This window comes from Dermochelys coriacea, chromosome 6, assembly GCF_009764565.3.
Source record: "Dermochelys coriacea isolate rDerCor1 chromosome 6, rDerCor1.pri.v4, whole genome shotgun sequence".
Lineage (NCBI taxonomy): Eukaryota > Metazoa > Chordata > Testudines > Dermochelyidae > Dermochelys > Dermochelys coriacea.
Genome location: NC_050073.1, coordinates 36,011,517 through 36,032,602, shown reverse-complemented (window position 1 = coordinate 36,032,602; position 21,086 = coordinate 36,011,517). Strand labels below are relative to the sequence as shown.

Here is a 21,086-nt window from a genome sequence, read left to right as displayed (position 1 = left end):
GACCTGGCACCAGTCTCAACTCTGCAGTCTGTGGCAGAGGAGATTAGGCTATGTTATCAACAGCCAATGAGGTTCTGCAACATGTCCAGATGGTGTCAATGAGGTTGTGGATGTCATGAGTGGGGAATCTGGAACTGATAAGCAGAGTAGATCCATTGCCACCTGGTATGCCACTGGTGTGGAGACAGCTGGTATCAGCATAGATGTCATTGGTACAGACTCAACGGACATTCCAGGGCTGGAACTAGAGTACATGGTATGGGACTCTGCATGTCTATACGGTACCAGGGAGTGATTTGAATGACCTGTTCCATCCCACTTGCCAGCAGTAGCACGGCACCCATCTGTACTCTTCTTAAACCAAGAGGAGTCATCACGAGACTTATAGTGATCTCGATTGGTCTTATGAGACTTTTTCCTTGGCATCTTCAAGGAGGGGAACAGCTTCTCCATCTCTGGGGGAATCGCCAGCCCCAGAACATGGAGCAGCATCATACACCAAGTCTGAAGGTGCCCAATGATCCAACACGGACCTCAGTACTGAAACAGGTCTCATGGCTTGCTCAAGGAGGTGCTGCTTTCAGGAAAAGGTCTCTAGCCACTTAAGTCCATTTAGTGAAGGATTTACAAATCAAATACTGCTCCTGGGCATGATCCTGGTCCAAATGGAGCAAGTACTTCATATGAGGATCATTGCTGGGGATCAGACACCCCCTCATGGCAGACAGTGTTTGAACCATGGTGAAAGCATCACTCAGGGCAAATAACGATACTAACTTACTTTCTAACACTAAGTAGAGTACTAATTAAACAACTATGAAAACTATACAGAGAAAAAAATCTCAGCACTGAGAAGGGATTGTAAGGTGAAATCACGCAGAGCTCAGATTCCAGCCACAGGTGGTGAGAAGAAACTGAGGGTGGTCAGAGTGGTGCCATGTCATAGAGCCAGGAGAGGGGCTATGGCCACAAGGCATGAGAACTGCCCCCATGAGTACTGCTAGGTGAAATTCTCCAGCTTCAATGCACCAGGCATGTGCACACCCAAGTACAATACACGGCTGCATCTACTTGAAGAACAATCTCATTTTCTTCAAAGAATTGTGTACCTGCCATTTGCTTTTTTTCTAAAAATGTATGTCTTCCATTGGCCCAGACCTTCACCTATAGTGTTCTGTTAACTATTTTTCACTTATAGAAGTCTCCACAAACCAGGACCCACCAACCCAAACCAGCATCAGACCCTGTCAGAACAACAAATCCAAAATGTGCAGACGTATCTCCACTATTACAATGATCAATACCCCCTACAACACACCTTTCAGCATCAATGGATCCTACATTTGCCTATCACAGCATGTGGTGTACCTCATTCAGTGCATTAAATACCCTAACAATTATTATGTAGGGGAACCCAGACAATCACTACAGTCTCAAATGAACTCTCACAGAAAAATTATAAAAGACAAAAACATCCTATCACTCATGGATGAACACATTTCACAAAACAATGTCTCCATATCGGACCTCTCAGTCCTCATCCTCAAAAGAAACCTGCACAACATGTCAAAAGATGAGCCTGGGTGCTTAAATTCATAACTCTGCTGGACACTAAAAAACATGGACTTAGAGATGCTGGTTTTATGGCTCATTACAATAATTTGTAATTGTAACATACCCTGCTGCCTACTACTCTCCTTTGTCCCACTATTGCAGAGGTGTTGATTGTCCAATTCATTTTAAGTGGTATCCTACAAGATGTGTGAACCCCATATGCTTAACAATCTATCCAACCTTGTACTTAGGTTAGCCACTCTGGTCTACCTTCCCCAGACCTCAGGAAGAGCTCTGTGAAGTTTGAAAGTTTGTCCCTTCGACCAACAGAAGTTGGTCCATTAAAAGAAATTAGCTCAGCCTCCTTGTCTCACTTATTTTGAGATACTTTATTCATTGAAATGGTGGCAATGAGGAAATAAACTTTAAAAGAAAATATAAGGATTGTATTTCATGGTCCAAAGGGCAGAAGAAAAAAATATTGGTGCATTATATTAAAATGCCACTTAGGTCAGATCAATTCAATAAGGTACCTAAGCACGTACCAAATTTTAAGCATCAGTAATCCCACTGTTCAAGTAACATAACGGCACTTAAAGCTACCTTAAGGCAGCACCTGAAAATTTTCCTACTTTAGGGGACTCCTTAACAGCTTCTGCTCCCCTTGGTTGGGAAGTTGTCAGGGGCAGGGCTAGAACACAATGCACTTCAGCAATCCTAGCCAATGAAACGTCATTTATAGAGCAGTTATTCATTAGCACAAGTTAGAGAAGCTCCAACTTGTACCAGGGAGCAATTCAGCCACCAGCAGCCTCCAAAGGCAGATCAGGTGGGGACTCCCAGGTGTGTTCCAGCTCCGGAAAAACTGAGGATCTGGCCCAAAGTATACTATACTTCCACTTAATTAGATCCAAATAAATCCTATTTTTGCTTCTCTGGTTGCATTAATGTTTAAGGCTGGATGATATTTTGGAATGTATTTTTGAAGGGGATATCTTTCTTCAGGTAGGAACTTGACCAGATTGACTATTTCTTCCTGATCATCATCATTTACCTTTGCCAGGTTCTTAACTTTGTGAGATTTCTGTGAAAAAAAGATTCTCTCTCTCTCTCTCTCTCTCTCTGATACAGTTGTAGGAAGTATTAATTAAAACGTGCGTTTTGTGTGTCTGAAAGCAAAAAAGGACTTAATGTTTTCTTGTGGGGATGTATCATAATATTTTATACACAGCATTACAATTTTTTAATACTACTTAATAATTTGGTTTTCTGACCACCATATTTAAAAATATTATTATCAGAGTTAGAGTTTCAGTTTCCTACCTGTTTTTTAAAAGCTGCCATGGCTTCTTTGTGTTGTTTGTTTAAAGTTTCTGTCTCATGCTGCAGAGTTTCCTGTTCAATGAAAATACTTTAAATTAGGTCAAATTATAATGTGCTTTAAACGTGACTCTTACTATATCCTTTCAGTAACAGAGAAATAATATTTTAAGAAAAAATATTGCTATTTTGATTCTTTCTTAAGTAGGTTCTAGAAAAAAATGAATAAAATAAATTACTTATCTAAAATTGAAGATCTTGAATGAGAAGTGTCTTACCTGGTAATTTTCTTTCTGCTAACAGTTTCTCTCCTAATTCATAACAAATGGATAATGCCTCTCACCTGTGGAATTTTGAGACAGTCCAGAGTTGCTGCTGGAGCCTTACTCCTTACCACAGGCCACCAGAAAAGTTCTTCCAAAGCTGTAAAAATACTCAAGCAACAAATTATTAGTATTAAGACAATTTGAAACTGTATTAGCTCATTTGAAGGGAATTTTATGTTTATGTCTCCCATTTAGATAAAATTTTCAGTTTGTTACAAATTGTATTCTGATAATTTACCAGACTACCAGTGTGGATTAAACAAAGAAGTAGTTATTAGCAGAGAATACTATCAGGTAAAAAATTTCTCATTGTGCTGCACAGCTTGGGAAGTAAAGGGGAAAACATAATATTAACTTAAAATGTTGCCTATTACAATAGAATAATAGGCAGAAATGTAAGTTCTTCTATATAAAGTAAAAGCTTTGTAATTTAAGGAATTATGTGGGAGCCTACCCACTATTACCTTCCTACCAAAGGATTACATCAATGAATGACATCTCTATGTTGAGTTCTGTCTGAACACAAAATGAATAAAAAATAGAGTTGTAAAACAAATTGGTTGGGAGAAACAGAAGTGCCAACTTGCTCTACCACCAGAGGAAGAATTTCTGGTAGCCCAGGGTGAAGAGTGAGGCTTAGTCCTGAAGTCCCCGCATCAACGATTCTAGATCATCTCTGAATTCCACTGGTGAAACGTATTACCCATTTGTTATGAATGTGGAGAAAAACTATGCAGGAGAAAGGTAATATATTTTATTAGTCCACATATTTATTTGTTCAAAATATGATAGATGAAAATTTGTAAATTCTAGGGCTATCTAAACTCTGATGCACAATACATACCACATAAAAGGATATTGAAAAAAATATACAGCCATTCATAAAACAAAAATCAGGAAAAGAAATTTGAACTCAACAAAAAGAATGATTCCTTAGCCTATCGTTATTTGAGATTTTTCTAGTCAGAACCACACGCTTGTCAAAAATTCATTTTGATATTGGAGTTTAAGGGTTCAAATCAGTGAATGAGCACGGATCGTATGAAGATCTTGACAGAAAAACCCTTGAAGAATTATCCTTACAGAGGAGGTTGACTTTTAGGAAAAAAGCCCTAGAGCAAGAACTGAAAAAATCTGTTAATGGTCAGTGATCAGGAAGCAGATCCAGTGAAAATGCTTGCAGTTAAAAACCAGCAGCAACTTGAACATGAACAAAAGCTGATAGATCTTCGATTGCAGGAAAAGCAAAAGAAAGCTGATATGGAAAAAGAAGCCCATTTAAGGCATATGGAACAGCTGGCTACTGAGGAGAAGGCCAGATGCAATAGGAATCTGCCAGACTTCAGCTCAAAGTCTTGGAAGAGCTACAACCTGGAAATCCACCCCCTTGTGACAACAAAAACTGGGAAACAATTTGTCCCATTTACAAAAATACTGAAGACACAGAGGAATTTCTATCTACCTGTGAACATTTATGTGAAATTCACCATATCCCAAGGTATAGCATATGCCTGTCCTGCTGACCAGATTCACTGGGAAAGCTAGGGAGGTGTTCAATGAAATGAGTATGGATGAAGCTTTGAATTACGTAAAATATAAAGATACTGTGTTAAAACTTTTCGAGGTTACATCTGAAACTTACAGGTTGAAATTCAGAAATTTTAAAATAGCTAATGATATTTCTTATGTGGAATGTGCTCATAAACTGTTTATGCAGACCATATATTATGGTATAACAGAAAGCTCAAATTTCAACCCCCTAAAAAGGAGAAAGAAGGAAGGCAAGTTTACTCGTGAAAGGCAAAATGTCCTTAAAGACTTGCCTCACTCATCTCTAAAATACCAAAATCCCAAGGATGTGGTTAAATGAAAAGTCTATTTTAAGGAAAGCCCTAAGATAAAGAAAAAGCTAAACCTTCAAAAGGGACATTGAATAAGTTGACCTAAAAATGGTCTATCTAAACAAAAGGCTTGGTATAACAAAAATTATTGTAAATGTACACTTGTAATAGATTTGTTGTTAATATTAATGCTAATGTTAATTCTTGTAACTAGTTCATGGCTGATGCCAAAAAACTGTAAAAATGCACAATGTGCATGGTCTTATGGAAAAACCCTTGAACATGTTAAAAGTGGTACGTGCAAATACACTATGTAATAGAAACCCTTAAGATTATACTGTTTTGGTCAATAAGAACACACTTTGTATTAGAAAGCCTAATCATGATGAGGTTTTACAGCTAGTGCTTATACACAATTCAAAAACTTTCCACAGCCGAAAAACCATTACAGGCTTGGACTGCTGTGCAAGAAGGAAAACTGAGGTACAACATCTCACAGCCTTCATGGCTGACTGTCAGAGTAAGTACTCTCTGAAGAACATTGATGGCTATGTTAAGTTAACACATAGGCCAAACCCTGAAATCACTAAAGTGTTTCACAAAATATGAACTAAATTGTCAACTTGGGCCAGATTATGTATCAATAATTTGGCTTTACTAAAAATTCCATGTAAACACAGCTCATATCAAGATTGGAAAGTCCTTAAGATGTATCCAGGAGTTCTAACTGCTCCCTTCTACATCAATCTCGCATTGGGAATATGACACATGGCCAAAAAGGGTTAAGTAGATTGCAGGCTAAATTAGCCAGATTCAACCTTTAGGGACATATTAGTAGATAATGTTTGTGGGGTTTTTGTGTTTACATACATATTGTTAGAGGTTAACAATGTAATCGAACAGTTCCTATCTATGCTGTATTCAGTTAATTCAGAGATGAAAAGGACGTCCTAACATTTAAATGAACTGTAAAATTAGCGATATCTCTGTATTCATCTCTCTTTGAAGTGTATAGCAAAGCACCTGCAGATGATGGAAAAAAGGCAATTGCTTTATGTTAATCCCTGTAGCTAATTACCGGTGATGCTTAGGAAATAGGTCTACTTCAAAGTCTCAATGATTGCCTATTGTTCACCTAAGAACTCCGAGCTATCAAGAGAAGACCTGGAACTGTATAAAAAATCCTTGGGTCCTGGTACTTTGTCTCTCAGATCTGCTTGATGCTTTATGCAGGGAAAGTTTGAGTCGTAAGACTGATATCTCCAGTCCCAATCTGAATCATCCTGAATATGAACATTGGACTGTAACCTATGGACTCATTCTAAAAGAACTCTTTGCAACTACAAAGCTCACCATCTCTACTATGAATCTAATCTCAGAACTGTACTCATGTCTGTATGTATGCTGATCTTTTTACCAATACTCTCAGTCTTTTATTTTTTAATACATTTTAGTTTCATTAATAAGAATTGTCTGTAAGCATGTATTTGGGTAAAATCTGGAATATTCATTAACCTGGAAGGTAATGTGTCCAATCTTTTGGGATTGGTAAAACTTTTTTATATGATTAATAAGATTTTCAGTAATCCTCATCATATTTGACTTGGGTGTCTGGGTGGAGGCCTAAGGCTGGGTTATGTGATGGGGCAAGGCTAGATGGCTATAGAAAAGCAGTGGGAGATAGATATATTAGCTCCAGGCTAAACAAATGCCTGGTACCAGGATAAGTGAAATGTCAATTAAGACACCTGGAGCTAATTAAGAACTTTCCAGAAGGCAGGGAGAAGGCTAGGTTCATTGGGACACCTGAAGCCAATCAGGAGCTGGCTAAAACTAGTTCAAAGCCTCCCAGTTAGTCAGGTGGGTGTGCATGTCAGGAGCTGTGGAAAGAAGTTGCGCTGTTGGAGAGGCTGAGTAGTACACACCAGACTACGATAATTTCCAAGAGAAGCAAATGCCAGGTACACAATTCTTTGAAGAAAATGTGTTCTTTGTGTTGTTTGTTTAAAGTTTCTGTTTCATCCAGTTGATGAAAGATCTCTGTTCATTGCTCCATGTACAAGCCCTACGGACTTCTGTATACCACCCGCAAACAGATGGCCTTGTGGAAAGGTTCGTAGGACCCTCAAGGCCATAATCAGGAAAGTGATGAGCCAGGATGGGAAAGATTGGGATACCCTATTGTCTTACCTCATGTTTGCCATCCCGGAGGTTCCGCAAGCCTCCACGGGTTTCTTTCCCTTCGAACTATTATATGGGCACCACCCTCGAGGCATATTGGATATAGCCAGAGAAGCCTGGGAAAAGGAGCCAAATCCCTGAAGGAACATAGTTGAGCATGTACTGCTGATGAGAGATCGAATAGCCCATTGTACGGGAACACTTGGAGAGAGCACAGGAGACGCAACAAACCCATTATAACCACCAGGCGAAGCTTCGAAGGTTTCAACCAGGGGATCGGGTGATGGTACTGGTACCCACAGCAGAAAGTAAACTGTCGGCCCAGTGGCAGGGACCCTATGAAATAACTGAAGCTGTGGGAGAGGTGAACTATAAAGTGCAGCAGCCAGGCCGCCGGAAATTGGAGCAAATTTACCACATCAATCTTCTAAAACCTTCTAAAACCTTGGCACGATCGAGAGACATGCTTAGTCACGCAGGAGACCCTTCCCCAGGAGGATAACTTACACGAGCAAGTGAGGTTATCATCCGACTTGAAGCCGATCCAAAAGATCGAGGCAGCTGACATGATTAATCGCAACAGAGATGTGTTCTCTACAAAACCATGGCGGACGACCGAGACCTATCACCATATCTGCACGACCCCCGGAGCCAAGGTAACATTGAGACCCTACCGAATCCCAGTAGCCAAAAGAGAGGAAATCAAGGCCGAAGTAAAGAAAATGTCAGAATTAGGGATTATTGAAGAATCTTACAGTCAGTGGTCCAGTCCAATTGTTCTAGTGCCTAAACCTGACAGTACCATGAGATTCTGTAATGACTTTCGCCGACTGAATGAAATATCCCAGTTTGATGCATACCCCATACCATGCATCAACGAATTGGTTGACCGACTGGGTAGTGCCCGATTCTTGACTACACTGGATCTGACAAAAGGGTACTGGCAGATTCCTCTGACCAAAGAAGCTAAAGAAAAGAAGTGGGAAGAAGTTGTGCTGTTGGAGAGGCTGAGTAGTACACACCATATCAGGCACAAGGAAGGAGGCCCTGAGGTAAGGGTGAAGTGGAGCTTGAGGAAGTGAGGGCTGCAGTGGGGGAAGTAGCCCAGGGAATTGTACATGTAATGTTTCTAAAAGTTCAGCTACCATAGCTGATATTATTAGGGTCCTTGGGAGTCCGGAGTAGAGGGTGGGCCCGGGCTCCCCCCCCACCCTTGCCCCTTGTTTAATTACTGAGACTGGGAGACAGCAGAGACTGTGCAAGGAAGGATAACTTCTCCTCACCTCCCTTGCTTATGATGAAAATGGCTCAGTAGACTGTGACCCTTGTCTCTAGAGAAAGAAGGGTTACGTGGAGGGCTACGGTAAGCCTCTGAGGCTAGTGAAATCCGCCAGGAAATGCGGGACCCACGGAGGCAAGGACAGAGCTTTGTCACAACATGTATAAACATGAAACTTACTGCTGAAAATAAATTTCCTTTGGATTTTCCCCCCAAAAAATATTGAGTGAATTTGTTGTTCCTGAAACCATTGTAGTATTAGCACTTGCTAAAGCCAGGCATAGTGCAGACAGTTGTTGAATTACCTCCCCTATATAATTATGTCAAGACACCTCATCTGTGAGATACAAAACCATTATTTCAAGTTCTACATTTCTCTTAGCAAAAACTTCCAAGCATACCAAATTTTGTGATATTTTAAACAAAATTTCACATTTTTAGAATCCTGATGACAGCTACCATATTGCCAAAAATAGTATGAGCAGTATGGAAGATCATTGTCAGATCCAGTTTCCCTCATGCTTTAATACTGATATGACTATAAGCTAAAAAAAAAAATTAACATTCAATTGTATCTAATTCCGAACACCATTAACACCCCACTAAATGAAATTCTAACAGCTAAATACTAAAACTACCAGGCTTATAGAAAAATTACTAACCTTCTGCCACTCAAGTTCCTGTTTCTCCATAATAATTTTATTAATTTGATCTTCATAATTAATTTCAGCATCCTAGTTTTAAAAAATAAAAAGGTAATTATCCATAATTTTAAACACATAAGAACCATAAGTAAAGACAAGTTACATACCAACACTATTAGTGTCATTTTGCTCTTCTATTTTTCAGCTATTGTTCAATATATAGAATAGTATTTTTCTATCCACCAAAAAGCAAGGAGGTCAAAATACCATTAACCAAGACTATATACATAGACATGGCACAAACAGTAAACATATTCATTCTCTTCAATCAGAAAAATCACAGCATGAATGAAATAAGTAAGGGTTGACAGGAAGAGATGTAAGATTGGAAATTGGGCAAACAATTATCAGTAAGTAATATTTCCCTTGTCATACCTATCCTCTTCATCATCCTACAACAAACTGAGAGAGAGAGAGTCAGAGTGAAATAGAGCAAGATAGGCTTGTCTTGAACTCATGCTTGAAAAACCTTTATGACTAAATACTCTGATGAGACCAAGCCACAACACTGAGATGAGAATAAAACAACATCATGTAATGAATGTCTGAAGAATCAATTTAGCAATGGTTAGCTACAGATAAACATGGTTAACGTCTCTTCCCATAAAGTGTTAAACTTGACCTCCTTCAAGATGTCTTCCACAATAAAACTGAAAGCTTCCTTCCAACAGTTATTTCTGTTATTGTGGCCATACTTGAACAATACTTTCTGAAAGTATCCTAGCTACAGGAAGAGATAATCAAAACAGAATCTTTGTTAGGATGCTGAGCAAAACCTGTTACTTCGAAAGAAAGGTGGAATATTTATCAACATCTTCGACCAAGTAGCTTTTGTGCTAATCAAGTGAAAACAAAAAAGATAAAGAGAAGGCAATAAGTGTTCAAAGTAAATTTAGACATGCAGTCAGGAAGATTATCCTAAAGCAAGGCCTAGTAGCCACAGATATCTAGCCCAAAATGGAATTAACACATGATCTTTGCCTTTTCCTGCTTCATAGTCTGGAAAAAATTCACAACAGATAGGCAGAGGTGGGAAGATATATGTCAATTCCCCAATTATTACAAAAGCATCTGCCTGAGGATCAAACAACTACTGTGGTAGCAAAAGATACCTTTGCTGACAGTTTATTACGGTTGCCACCAAGTTATAGGAGATCTCCTGAAATATTTAATATTAAAGTGTAGTTTTCCTAACTGAAATCAGCTCCCTTTTGCTAAGTCAATGTGCACATATATTGTGCTTCCCCTGCAAATATAAAGCTCAGAGAGAAGAAAAAAACCACAATTTTGTCTATTGGCAGAGGGTCATGATTTCCAGCAAGAACTGACCATTTATTGGTGACGTTGTATGTTGTGGTAGACTACTCATTACTGTCCTGGTATTGCATGTGACCAAGACATGAAGATGTTTAGAGATGCTTAAGGAGCTATGTTGAAATGTAGTTCTAAGCACCAAAAGGTTAATGGTAAGCCTTCTCTCTGCCATTGATCATTGTCTTAATGTGGAAAATACCATAAGATAAGATCCCCTCTTAAAAAGATAGCTACACTTGTTATATTTGAGACTCTGTGTGGGATACATTCCAGCAATAGTCAAATTGAAAAAAGATAGAGGTGTTTTTCCAAGCTCTGCACACAAAATAAGCTCTTGCCACTGAGCCACTGCTCTTAGTAGATCGTGCAGATGTTCAATAATATAATTACATGCACTCTCTGGGCTTCTTGAGCTTGGCTGTTCCTTGGTTGGTTTTAGATGGCCTGCTAGGTTTCTTAGGCTTGGCTCCTTCCTGACTGGGGACAAAAACGTAAGCCATAATATTCTCCCTAGATCACCCATGAGGGGTACCAAAATGAACTGTCATTTAGACTAAATTGTATAGATCTTCTTTTCTTTCCAGGAAGTGAAATAGTTAATAATGTTGACAGTTAAACTATTATAATCAGGCATCTAAATTAACACCCACTGAGATGAATGGGGCAGTTCACACTTCAGAAGTATTTCAGGATCTCTGCAAACTTAGACATCAATACATGTTTGCTCTTGGGCTTGTTTTCAAGGTTTTCTTCACAACTATAAAGGCTAGAGATTTACTTTTTTTTATTAAATGAAGAGAATAAGAAAGCAGTTTGAGAGAGGTGAAAATACATCCTATCACTGAATACCAGAAAAATTTGAGATCTGCATTCTAACAAAATAAAGGTAGTTCTGTGATGGCCACAATCTAAATCAGCCCTAACATTTGGGACAATAATGGGCATATCCTCCAGGGACAGCAGACTATGATAACTTCCAAGAGAAACATCTGTGGAGGCCTCTGGTGAAATCCTAAATTAAAGCAGGTCTAAAAATACATTACTTTCCTGAGATCAGTCTAGGTGAGGGTTTCTACTTACTTGCAGTACCCCAGTAAAACCAGTAGTATTTTCCATGCAAATTTGCCTTTGAATTAAACAATATATTTACGATAGTATATTAACATATCTAGGGTAGTATATATTGAATCCCTGCTGTTTTGGAAACAATGATATTTGATTAATGGCTGTTGCTACCCAAAAAAAAAAAGTCTTTGAACTATTATTCTACTATTATTTCTCATAGATATACATACTCTTTGAGATCTTTTGATAGAAAATATATACGAGTTTAGCAGCAGTAGTATTTGTTGTTGTCTTGATAGATTCATAGACCTGAAATATCCTGTGAAGATTCATATGCTAGAGCAGTGGTTATCAACCAGGGGTATGTGTACTCCTGGAGATATGCAAAGGTCTTCCAGGGGTATATCAACTCATTAGATATTTGCCTAGTTTTACAACAGACTACATAAAAAACACTAGCAAAGTCTGTACAAACTAAAATTGCATACAGACAGAATGAAAATGTAAGCAATTTTTCAGTAATAGTGTACTGTGACACTTTTGTATTTTTATGCCTGATATTGTAAGCTAGTAGTTTTTAAGTGAGGTGAAACGGAGTACACAAGACAAATCAGATTCCTGAAAGGGGTACCGTAGTCTGGAAAGGTTGAGAACAGCTGTTCTAGAGAAAACCTCCCATGCATGGTGTGACCCGGGGAGCTTGGGGTTGCCCTCACTGGAAATGCCAAGGTCAGGGCAGGCTGCAAAAAGGAGAAATATATTCCCAAGACTGGTAGGTAACACTGAAGTTAAACTCCCCAACCAATCACAAACTATGCTTCCGATCCCCACACTGGTTATCAAGAAGCAAAAAAAGAAAATTGCACAGATACCCTTATTGCATTCCAGTTCTAGCTTTTTGCATTCCTGGGCAGCTTTTCTTCTCTCTTCAGCTTCTTTCTCCAGCCAGGCCAAGAATTGCTTCTCTTGCATTTGAAGTTCTACCATTTCTCTCTTATATTGCTGGCTCTCTCTCTCTCAGGGCTTCAGTTTTGATTATGGATCGCTCACTGTGACTAACTTTAACCTTTAACACACTCAGTTTCAAAATTTCTGAGTTTGGAATAGTGTGGGGTTCTGATCCAAACCCAAATGATCTGGTTCTGTGGATCCTGCCAACTATGCAATGTGACCCTGGGTAGCCCTCATTGGAAATGCCAAGGTCAGGCAGGCTGCAAAAAGGAGAGAGATACTCCCAAGACTGGTAGGTAATACTGAAGTTAAATTCTCCAGCCAGTCACAAACTGTTCTTCTGATCCCCACACTGGTTATCTCAAAGCAAAAAAAAGTTCTCTGGCTTCCAATCAGCACCTAGGTCCAGTACAGAGAGAAGTTATTTTAAATCTCTGCTCACATATACAAAATGTTCTTCTGACCCCAAAGGGCCAGCCATGTTACCAGGTCAGTATAGACATGGATCTTATCCAAAATACCATGCTGCCAGCCAATCCTTTAGTGCCTAAAATTAAAGGTTTATTATAAAGAAAAAAGAATGAATAAGAAGAAAGTTGTTAAATGATAAAGCAGCTACATACATACAAAGATTTCAAAGTCCATATATCAGGTTCTTAGCCATACTGGTAAGTTTGATGGCTTGAAAGTCCCTCTGGAACATATCCACAGATGGGTCATTCAGTCCTTTGTTCAGAGCTTCATTTGTAGAAAAGTTACTCCAAAGGTAAGAAGCAGCAATAAAAACAAAATGGAGAAGATGCAGCTGCCTTTTATAGTCTTTTGCCATGCAGCTTGTATTTCTTTTGTTCCAAACACAATCTGCCCAGCCAGTGGCAGATTTAGAGTTAGTGGGGCCCTGTGCTCAGCTTCATTTTGGGGGGCCCTCCTTGGGACTCAGACAAGAAAAAGAACATTCTCTCATCTCCCCTGCCCCTGTTTTTCATTTTTTTTTCTTCATCCTCCTCCTATAAGTAATAGCAACTAAATGAAAATAAAGTGAGGTACCTTGATTGTTTTTGTAGTCTAACTCAGTGGTTCTCAAAGCTGGTCCGCCACTTGTTCAGGGAAAGCCCCTGGCGGGCCGGACCGGTTTGTTTACCTGCCACGTCCGCAGGTTCAGCTGATCGCGGCTCCCACTGGCCGCGGTTCGCCACTCCAGGCCAATGGGGGCTGCGGGAAGCAGCCCAGGCCAAGGGACGTGCTGGCCACCCTTCCTGCAGCCCCCATTGGCCTGGAGCGGCGAACAGCAGCCAGTGGGAGCCACAATCAGCCAAACCTGTGGACACAGCAGGTAAACAAACCGGTCCGGCCCGCCAGGGGCTTTCCCTGAACAAGCGGCGGACCGGCTTTCAGAACCACTGGTCTAACTTATTTTTCCACAGACCACTTGAAAATCGCTGTGGGTCTTGGTGGACCACTTAATGATCTTTCCAAATATAGTTTGTACCATTAGCTAACTATTGTAAAGCACTTTGGATATGAGTACTTAATAAAAAAAAATGTAAAAAAACACTGGGTGCGGGACCTGGCCAGGACTTAGGAGGGGGCTCAGGGCTGGGGGTGCAGTGTCTGGGAGGGACTTAGGGTGCAGGAGCAGGCTGGGGGTTGGGGTGCTGGATCTGGTCAGGAGTTTGGGTGAGGGAGGGGACTCAGGGCTGGGGCAGGGGGTTGGAATGTGGAGCGCTTACCTATGGCAGCTCCCGTTTGGTGCGACGGGTACAGGTGGGGATGTGGGGGTAGGGGGTGCATGAGTCAGGGAGGGCAAGGGGTTGGGGGGGCAGCGGTGTGGGGGGTTGCAGGAGTCAGGGAGGGCAGGGGGCTGGGAGTGTGTGAGGGGGTGCAGGAGTCATGGCTAGGAGTGTGTGAGAGGGGTGCAGGAATCAGGGCTGGGGCTGTAGAGGGGGATGCAGGAGTCAGGGAAGGGAGAGGATGTGTGAGGGGGTGCAGGAGTCATGGCTGGGAGGGAGTTAGGGTGCAGGAGGGGGCTGGGGGTTGGGGTGCAAGGTCTGGCCAGGAGTTAGGGTGCAAGAGCAGGGGGTTGGGTTGTGGGAATGTGGGAGGGGGGTTTGCAGGAATTCCCATTGGTGCTCAGGGTGGGGCTGGGCAGGGTGCAGGAGTCAGGGCGGTGGTCATGGGAGTGTGAGAGGCAGGTGCAAGAGTCAGGGCAGGGGGATGGGGGACTGGCCTGAGGTCATAGGGGTTCTCCCAGCCCCCTGGCCCACACGAGCCCCCTGCCCCGAGTGGCTCACAGCAGGGGGCTGGGCAGGATAATTGTAGGGGGAGTGCAGGGCCCGCCTTTGCTCCGCCCTGCCCTGATTCCACCCCCTTCCCCAATGCCTCATTCCCACCTCTTCTCTGCCTCCTTCCCTTAGCTTGCTGCCGCCCCGCTCCTCCCCCTCCCTCCAGGAGCGCTGGCAAACAGCTGTTTGGCAGCGGGGGAAGCGCTAAGAGGGGGAGGGGCGGGAAGGCTGCACGCTCAGGGGAGGAGGCGGGGAAGAGGCAGGGGAGCGGGGAGCTTGACTGCCGGTGGGTGCGGGCGGAGCCTGCCCTGCAGCAGGAGCCCCTGGAGCTGGCAGGACCAAGCTTCTGCCCCTGCAGCTGCCTGGCCCTACATCATTAACTACAAAACTACATCATTAACAAAACTCTTGTAGAAAATACTAAGTAAAGATTTTGCAAGTAAAGTGTCCTCTTGATCATTATGAATTTATTTATCATAATCCCTCAAATTTTAAGGATGCAATTGTAGCAACTGCTTCTTTAACATAGCGTAACGATTGTTTTTAAATGAGTGTGAGATACAGAGAACAACAGTAGAGGACAGAAATCTGCTATTTATGAGCTCAGTGCTGCAAACACTCACATAAGTAAGGTTTCAGAGTAGCATCCGTGTTAGTCTGTATCCATAAAAAAAGAACAGGAGTACTTGTGGCACCTTAGAGACTAACAAATTTATTTGAGCATAAGCTTTCGTGGGCTAAAACCCACTTCATCAGATGCATGCAGCGGAAAATACAGTAGGAAGATATATATATATATATACACACACAGAGAACATGAAACAATGTGTGTTATCATACACACTATAATGAGAATGATCAGTTAAGGTGAGCTATTACCAGCAGGAGAGAGAAGAAAATATTACAACAAAAAAAACTTCAAAAACAGACTCCAGCGAGAGACTGCTGAATTGGAATTAATTTGCAAATTGGACATCATTAAATTAGGCTTGAATAAAGACTGGGAGTGGATGTGTGATTACACAAAGTAAAACTATTTCCCCATGTTTATTTTTCCCCCCTACTGTTCCTCACACGTTCTTGTCAACTGCTGGAAATGGCCCATCTTGATTATCACTACAAAAAATTTTTTTTCTCTCCTGCTGGTAATAGCTTACTTTAACTGATCACTCTTGTTATAGTGTGTATGATAACACCCATTGTTTCATATTCTCTGTGTATATATATCTTTCTATTGTATTTTCCACTGCATGCATCCGATGAAGTGGGTTTTAGCCCATGAAAGCTTATGCTCAAATAAATTTGTTAGTCTCTAAGGTGACACAAGTACTCCTGTTCTTTTTCACATAAGTAAGTAACTTTACTCACATAAATGGTCACTTAAGTAGCAGTTTCTTGCCCCCATTTAGATTCTGACTACAGTGGGACTAAAGTGATTAAATTTTGCAAAGTCACTAAAGAGTTCACGTTTGCAGGATTGAGCCCTAAAAATGCTTTTGTCTAGCCTTCACTACACTCCAGTTAATTTTTAAAATATATATTTAAAATATCCATTTTTATTGTTATACACTTTTTGTGTTTCCTTGGATGTTACTAGGCTTGGCAAGGATTAGATTTTTGTTGATAACTGTGAGTAAACATTGATCTCACTGTACAGAGACAAACTGCCGAAAAAATATTTCCATCAACAGTCATCAAAATTTACAGATAGGCAAAGTAAGAAAAATGCTGTATGATAAGTTATTAGTTTGATTTAAGGATATTTACTTAGTATATTTTGACATGTGACATTGGCAATTTGTGTTTTAATGGTTACAAATTTTTACCTTTTTGTCTGACCTCTACCCCATACTTTCCCGCAACTGTGAAAATTTAAAATTGATAAAAATTGGAAAAAATGCTTCAAAATAAACATCAGTATTATCCATCAAAATTATATATATATAAAAAAAGTTTAATTTCTCAAGTCTAGCTATTACAAAAACACAGTTGTGTCTAAACAAAAGCTTTTTTCTTTACAATGTCTTCTTCTTTTGATGCATTCAGTAAAGCCAAAATTCATAGTTTGTGTCATTATAAAACCATAGACAGTTGACTAACAAATAATTAAGACATGAGAAGGAGACTGATAAAAAGGGGGAAAACAGCGATTAATTCACACTGATCCTGGAACCACTGAAATCAGTGGTAAAACTAGCACTGATTTAAATGGGGGTAGGGTTGGGCACCTATACAGTATTTTCATAATTAGCTATGATGAAAAAGAAAATATAGGAAAAAGTACATAACATTTAAAAAAGGTTTGGGTAAAGTACTATAAACCAGTCTCTCAAGTTCTCTGTCCATGAAACGTCCATTCCACTTAATTGGATTTATGCTTCTAGAGCTCACTTGTTAACAATTGTCTGAAAGTAGTCAATACACCTTAGTTTAAATTACAAGATAATTATTTTATAAAAAATATATTTTGCAGACTATTCTTAATCCAACACACACTCCATTTCAATTTGTTTAATTTCAAAATGTATATGTAACTAAAGAACTTTAAATGTGAATGAGGGCATGAGCAAACAATGGGAGCTACATTTCAGTATAGATTTTGGTTTAAAATGTTAGAACTCAGAAAAATTTACTGTTACTAATGCTAGTTAAAAACCTTAATATTTAGTTATGTTAATATTAAGCATTTTAAATTTAAGTAAACAAACACAGACCATTCAATACAGGTTTGAAAATTAGATTTAAAAACAAAACAAAAGAGCCTTTAATAAATTCATGGCCTCAAAAAAATACTGAACCAATAGGGCTTTTTAATTTCTTCCCAAACCTAAACAAACTTTGTCTGGATTTCTGTCCTAGATATTACAAAAAATAATTTGGAAACAATCAAATACACCAGTGTATACAATGACTAATGGTGAAAAGCTACCACCATATTAAATTGCCAGGGAGAGTAACAATTATCTTATAAAGAAGTTCATATGTGAAATTGCTAACAATTTAAAACCTTAGCCAACATTAATTCTTTGACTTCCTTTATAGGATCTCTATCTTTTACTCATTGTGGATTGAAAGTTTTTAAAAGTTGCTCTCCCATTTAAAAAAGTTCCAGAAGCTGTTTAAAAAAACAACAACTTTGTTATATTTAGGAAGAAAATATTGTATATAACTTTAATAAGCTATCAAAGAACAAAAAATCTTTAAAGTGTTTATTTTTTATTAGATGCCTTAGGACTACAAGGATTTAAGTGTTTTTACAAAAACACTATCATAACAATAAAAGAGGAGTAATTTGATGGTTTATTTACTCGTTATAACCTTTAGAAAGTGTCAAGCCTATTTTAAAAGTGTTTGCTTCAGGCTCTAGTTTTACAAGATGGACTCTGGATTGGTCAGGCCCCCTCAATTCTTGACCCTGAACAGATTTAGGAACAGAGGACAGCTAGCTGATGTCCAAGCAGCCAAAACTGCTGTTAGGTACTTTTACTATCTGTTTCAAATTTATAATCTACCTCCTACGAAACTGCACATCCAATTTCTCATGCTGCTCAGACAAATAGTTCTCACACTTTTCTTACTGTTTTCCGGTCTGATCAGGATTCCTTACATAAAAGTTTTACTTGGGTATTTAGTTCAACAGATTTCCTGTATATTTTTTTCAATTCATCTTCTCTGCCTTTAACATTTATTCGGAGGACTACAAGAGTTATAATAGTTTTACATTAATTTTACTGACAATTTCCAATATTTCTGATAGGACCTTGTTGGAAATTTGATGATATGGATTTCTCAAAGCCCAGTAATAATCAGACATTGGGCTTTATTCTCAAATGTATTCCCTGTTCAGAAGCACACTGTCAATTAAATGTCTATATATACTTGGGATAAGTAACTCACTGACTGAAACAACAAGGAGTCGGGTGGCACCTTAAAGACTGTTGTTTTTGTGAATACAGACTAACACAGCTACCCCCTGATACTTGACACCATCACTGACTGAACTACCTTTCCAACCACTTTCCCCTTTGAAAGCTTTTTTTTCCATTCTCCTCTCCTTAATCCCAACATAGTCTTTGACTAGATTTGTTCTCTTAAAGCCTCTCTACCTGACCCTTCTCTGCCAGTTACTTGTGCTGCTCTCTGCCTTTAACCAACCTATTCCCTGTCAAAACTCCTACTATTTTTCACACTAGCAGTTGTGGGCTCCCTAACACAGTGGTTAGTTTCTTAAAAACATTAGTGTATGCCTCATCTCAATATCCGTTAAGAGATCTGGATACCTCATCAGATGCTCTACTGTTTCTTATATTCCACCTTCCTAACAGAGTCAGAAAGACTGGTTCATGGTTTGACTTCCACAAAGCAGTGGTCTCAACAACCCACATAAACCACTAAATACCAACCCACAACTTTATTGTGCTGTTATTGGCTACTAAATCTAATTTCTACTTTTTTTTAATTTCTCTGGTAATCTTTGTTCATTCTTCTATACCAGGAACCTTCTTCTTCACCCACGCTTCAGATCTTTTTCTATCAGCCTTTCCCATACCAAATCTACAGAGCCTGCAGGCATCATTTTGTCACTGTTTTCTATTTCCCACCATTTAGATAATAAGCATTTTATGGTAAGGACCATCTTTTTATTCTCTGTTTGTATAACACTTTGTACATGTCCTGATACATGACTAGGGCTCCTAGGTGCTACGGTAATCATACTACTACTACTACTACTATTAATATCTCCGACTAGAGACACTACCCCATTGCTGCCTTCTCCTTTCTTGCTAATCCATCCCCTTATTCAACCCTGGATATTTCAGGCAAACTGCCTCCTGTAACTTCCTTTACACTCTTATCATTTGCTGCCTCCTACTCTTTCTCACTACATTAAAACATTGTCAACAATTCTCATTCCCCTAGCATTTGCTCCAATTCTATAAAATCTGTCTCGCTACACTTTCTTAAAAAATCCTTGACTCTCTCACTAAGAAGGCCCATTCTTTAACTTTGCCTTTCTCAAAGTTCTTGGAAATATAGGCTTCTCATTTTTCCAATTCCATCTCACATAATACCCATGACCTGTCTTAATATGTGTTTTACTCTGGATATAGCATGAAAACTGCTCTTCTCCTTGTGGTCAACAACCTCCTTGATTTTACTTCTGCTTATACTTTCTCTGTCATATGGTTTGACATCACTGGTCACTGAATTGGCCACTGTGGACTATTCCTTCCTCCTGGATTACCTACATAGCTCAGCAGGAAGAAACCAGAGAAACCTGAAAAGATTCTGCTCTCAATAATCTAACTGTTTCGCATGTCAGAGGATGGCTCTTTTTCTGCATCAAGACCCTCCTGTACAGAGTCCAAAAAAGTTCATTTCTTGAACCACTACTTTTTTTTACCATCTTAGTCTTGTCTTTAACTATAATCACCACTTTTTCGATATCAGTCATCTTCATAGATATTTCAGCATTGTTAATAATTGATGTCAGTTTTCCCTGTCTGTCTTTCTTGACAGGGTAAATTTGTGGCCCAGAATATATTTCTCCCCTGCATCTCCATATGTATGTATATCTACCTATAACCATTGTCACAATATTGCCCAGTTATATCATTGCATCTTCTCTACCTCTGCTGAAATCCACATCCATGCTTTATTTTCCTCCGGCCTTCACTGTTGAAGCTCTAAAACCTCCCCAAGTCTTAACTCTCTAGACTACACTATGTTCAGAATACTTCTACCCATATTTTCACTGTAATAATGTGTGCTGGCCTTTTAAGAGAGGCTATCAGCCAGGCACAGCCTTCATTAACTTCAGCCCAGAACCAAGGAATCCTAGGAAGTGTAGTTCCCAAGCGGACCATAGGAACTGTAGTCTGGGCAGAAATACATTCCGATAAAGGGGGCTTGGAAATAAAAAACTGTCACTTGACTGTCAGTGAAGAAGCTATTAGTGAGGTAGCAAAATATGTAGTGGTTCTCCTTTTGAGAGAACCAATCAGTTCAGTCCCCAAAAAAGAGGTTATTCTCCATGTGCAGTAACTGAAGTTCTTTGAGATGTGGGCCCTGTAAGTGCTCCACTTCAGGTGTGCATGTACTCCATACACCTTTGATCAGAGAGTTTCAGTAGCAGTGCCCATTCAACCCATGCATGCACCCTACAACTCCTCATGCCCCATATTGAGGATATATAGGGCTGTATGGGTGGACTACCAGGAGTTCCTTCTCTACTGCAAAGTCTCTTGAAGGAAACTCTGAAGCAGAGG

The 21,086-nt window shown here is 39.8% G+C and overlaps 1 protein-coding gene across 1 annotated transcript in view; it reads right to left on the bottom strand.

The window, feature by feature from the left end:
* CCDC73 (coiled-coil domain containing 73) overlaps window positions 1-21,086 on the bottom strand; it is a 146,030-nt gene that overhangs the window by 86,366 nt on the left and 38,578 nt on the right. Inside the window, 2 exon segments of the mRNA XM_043516829.1 lie at window positions 2,878-2,949; window positions 9,164-9,235. Coding sequence (XP_043372764.1) covers window positions 2,878-2,949; window positions 9,164-9,235 — 144 coding nt within the window.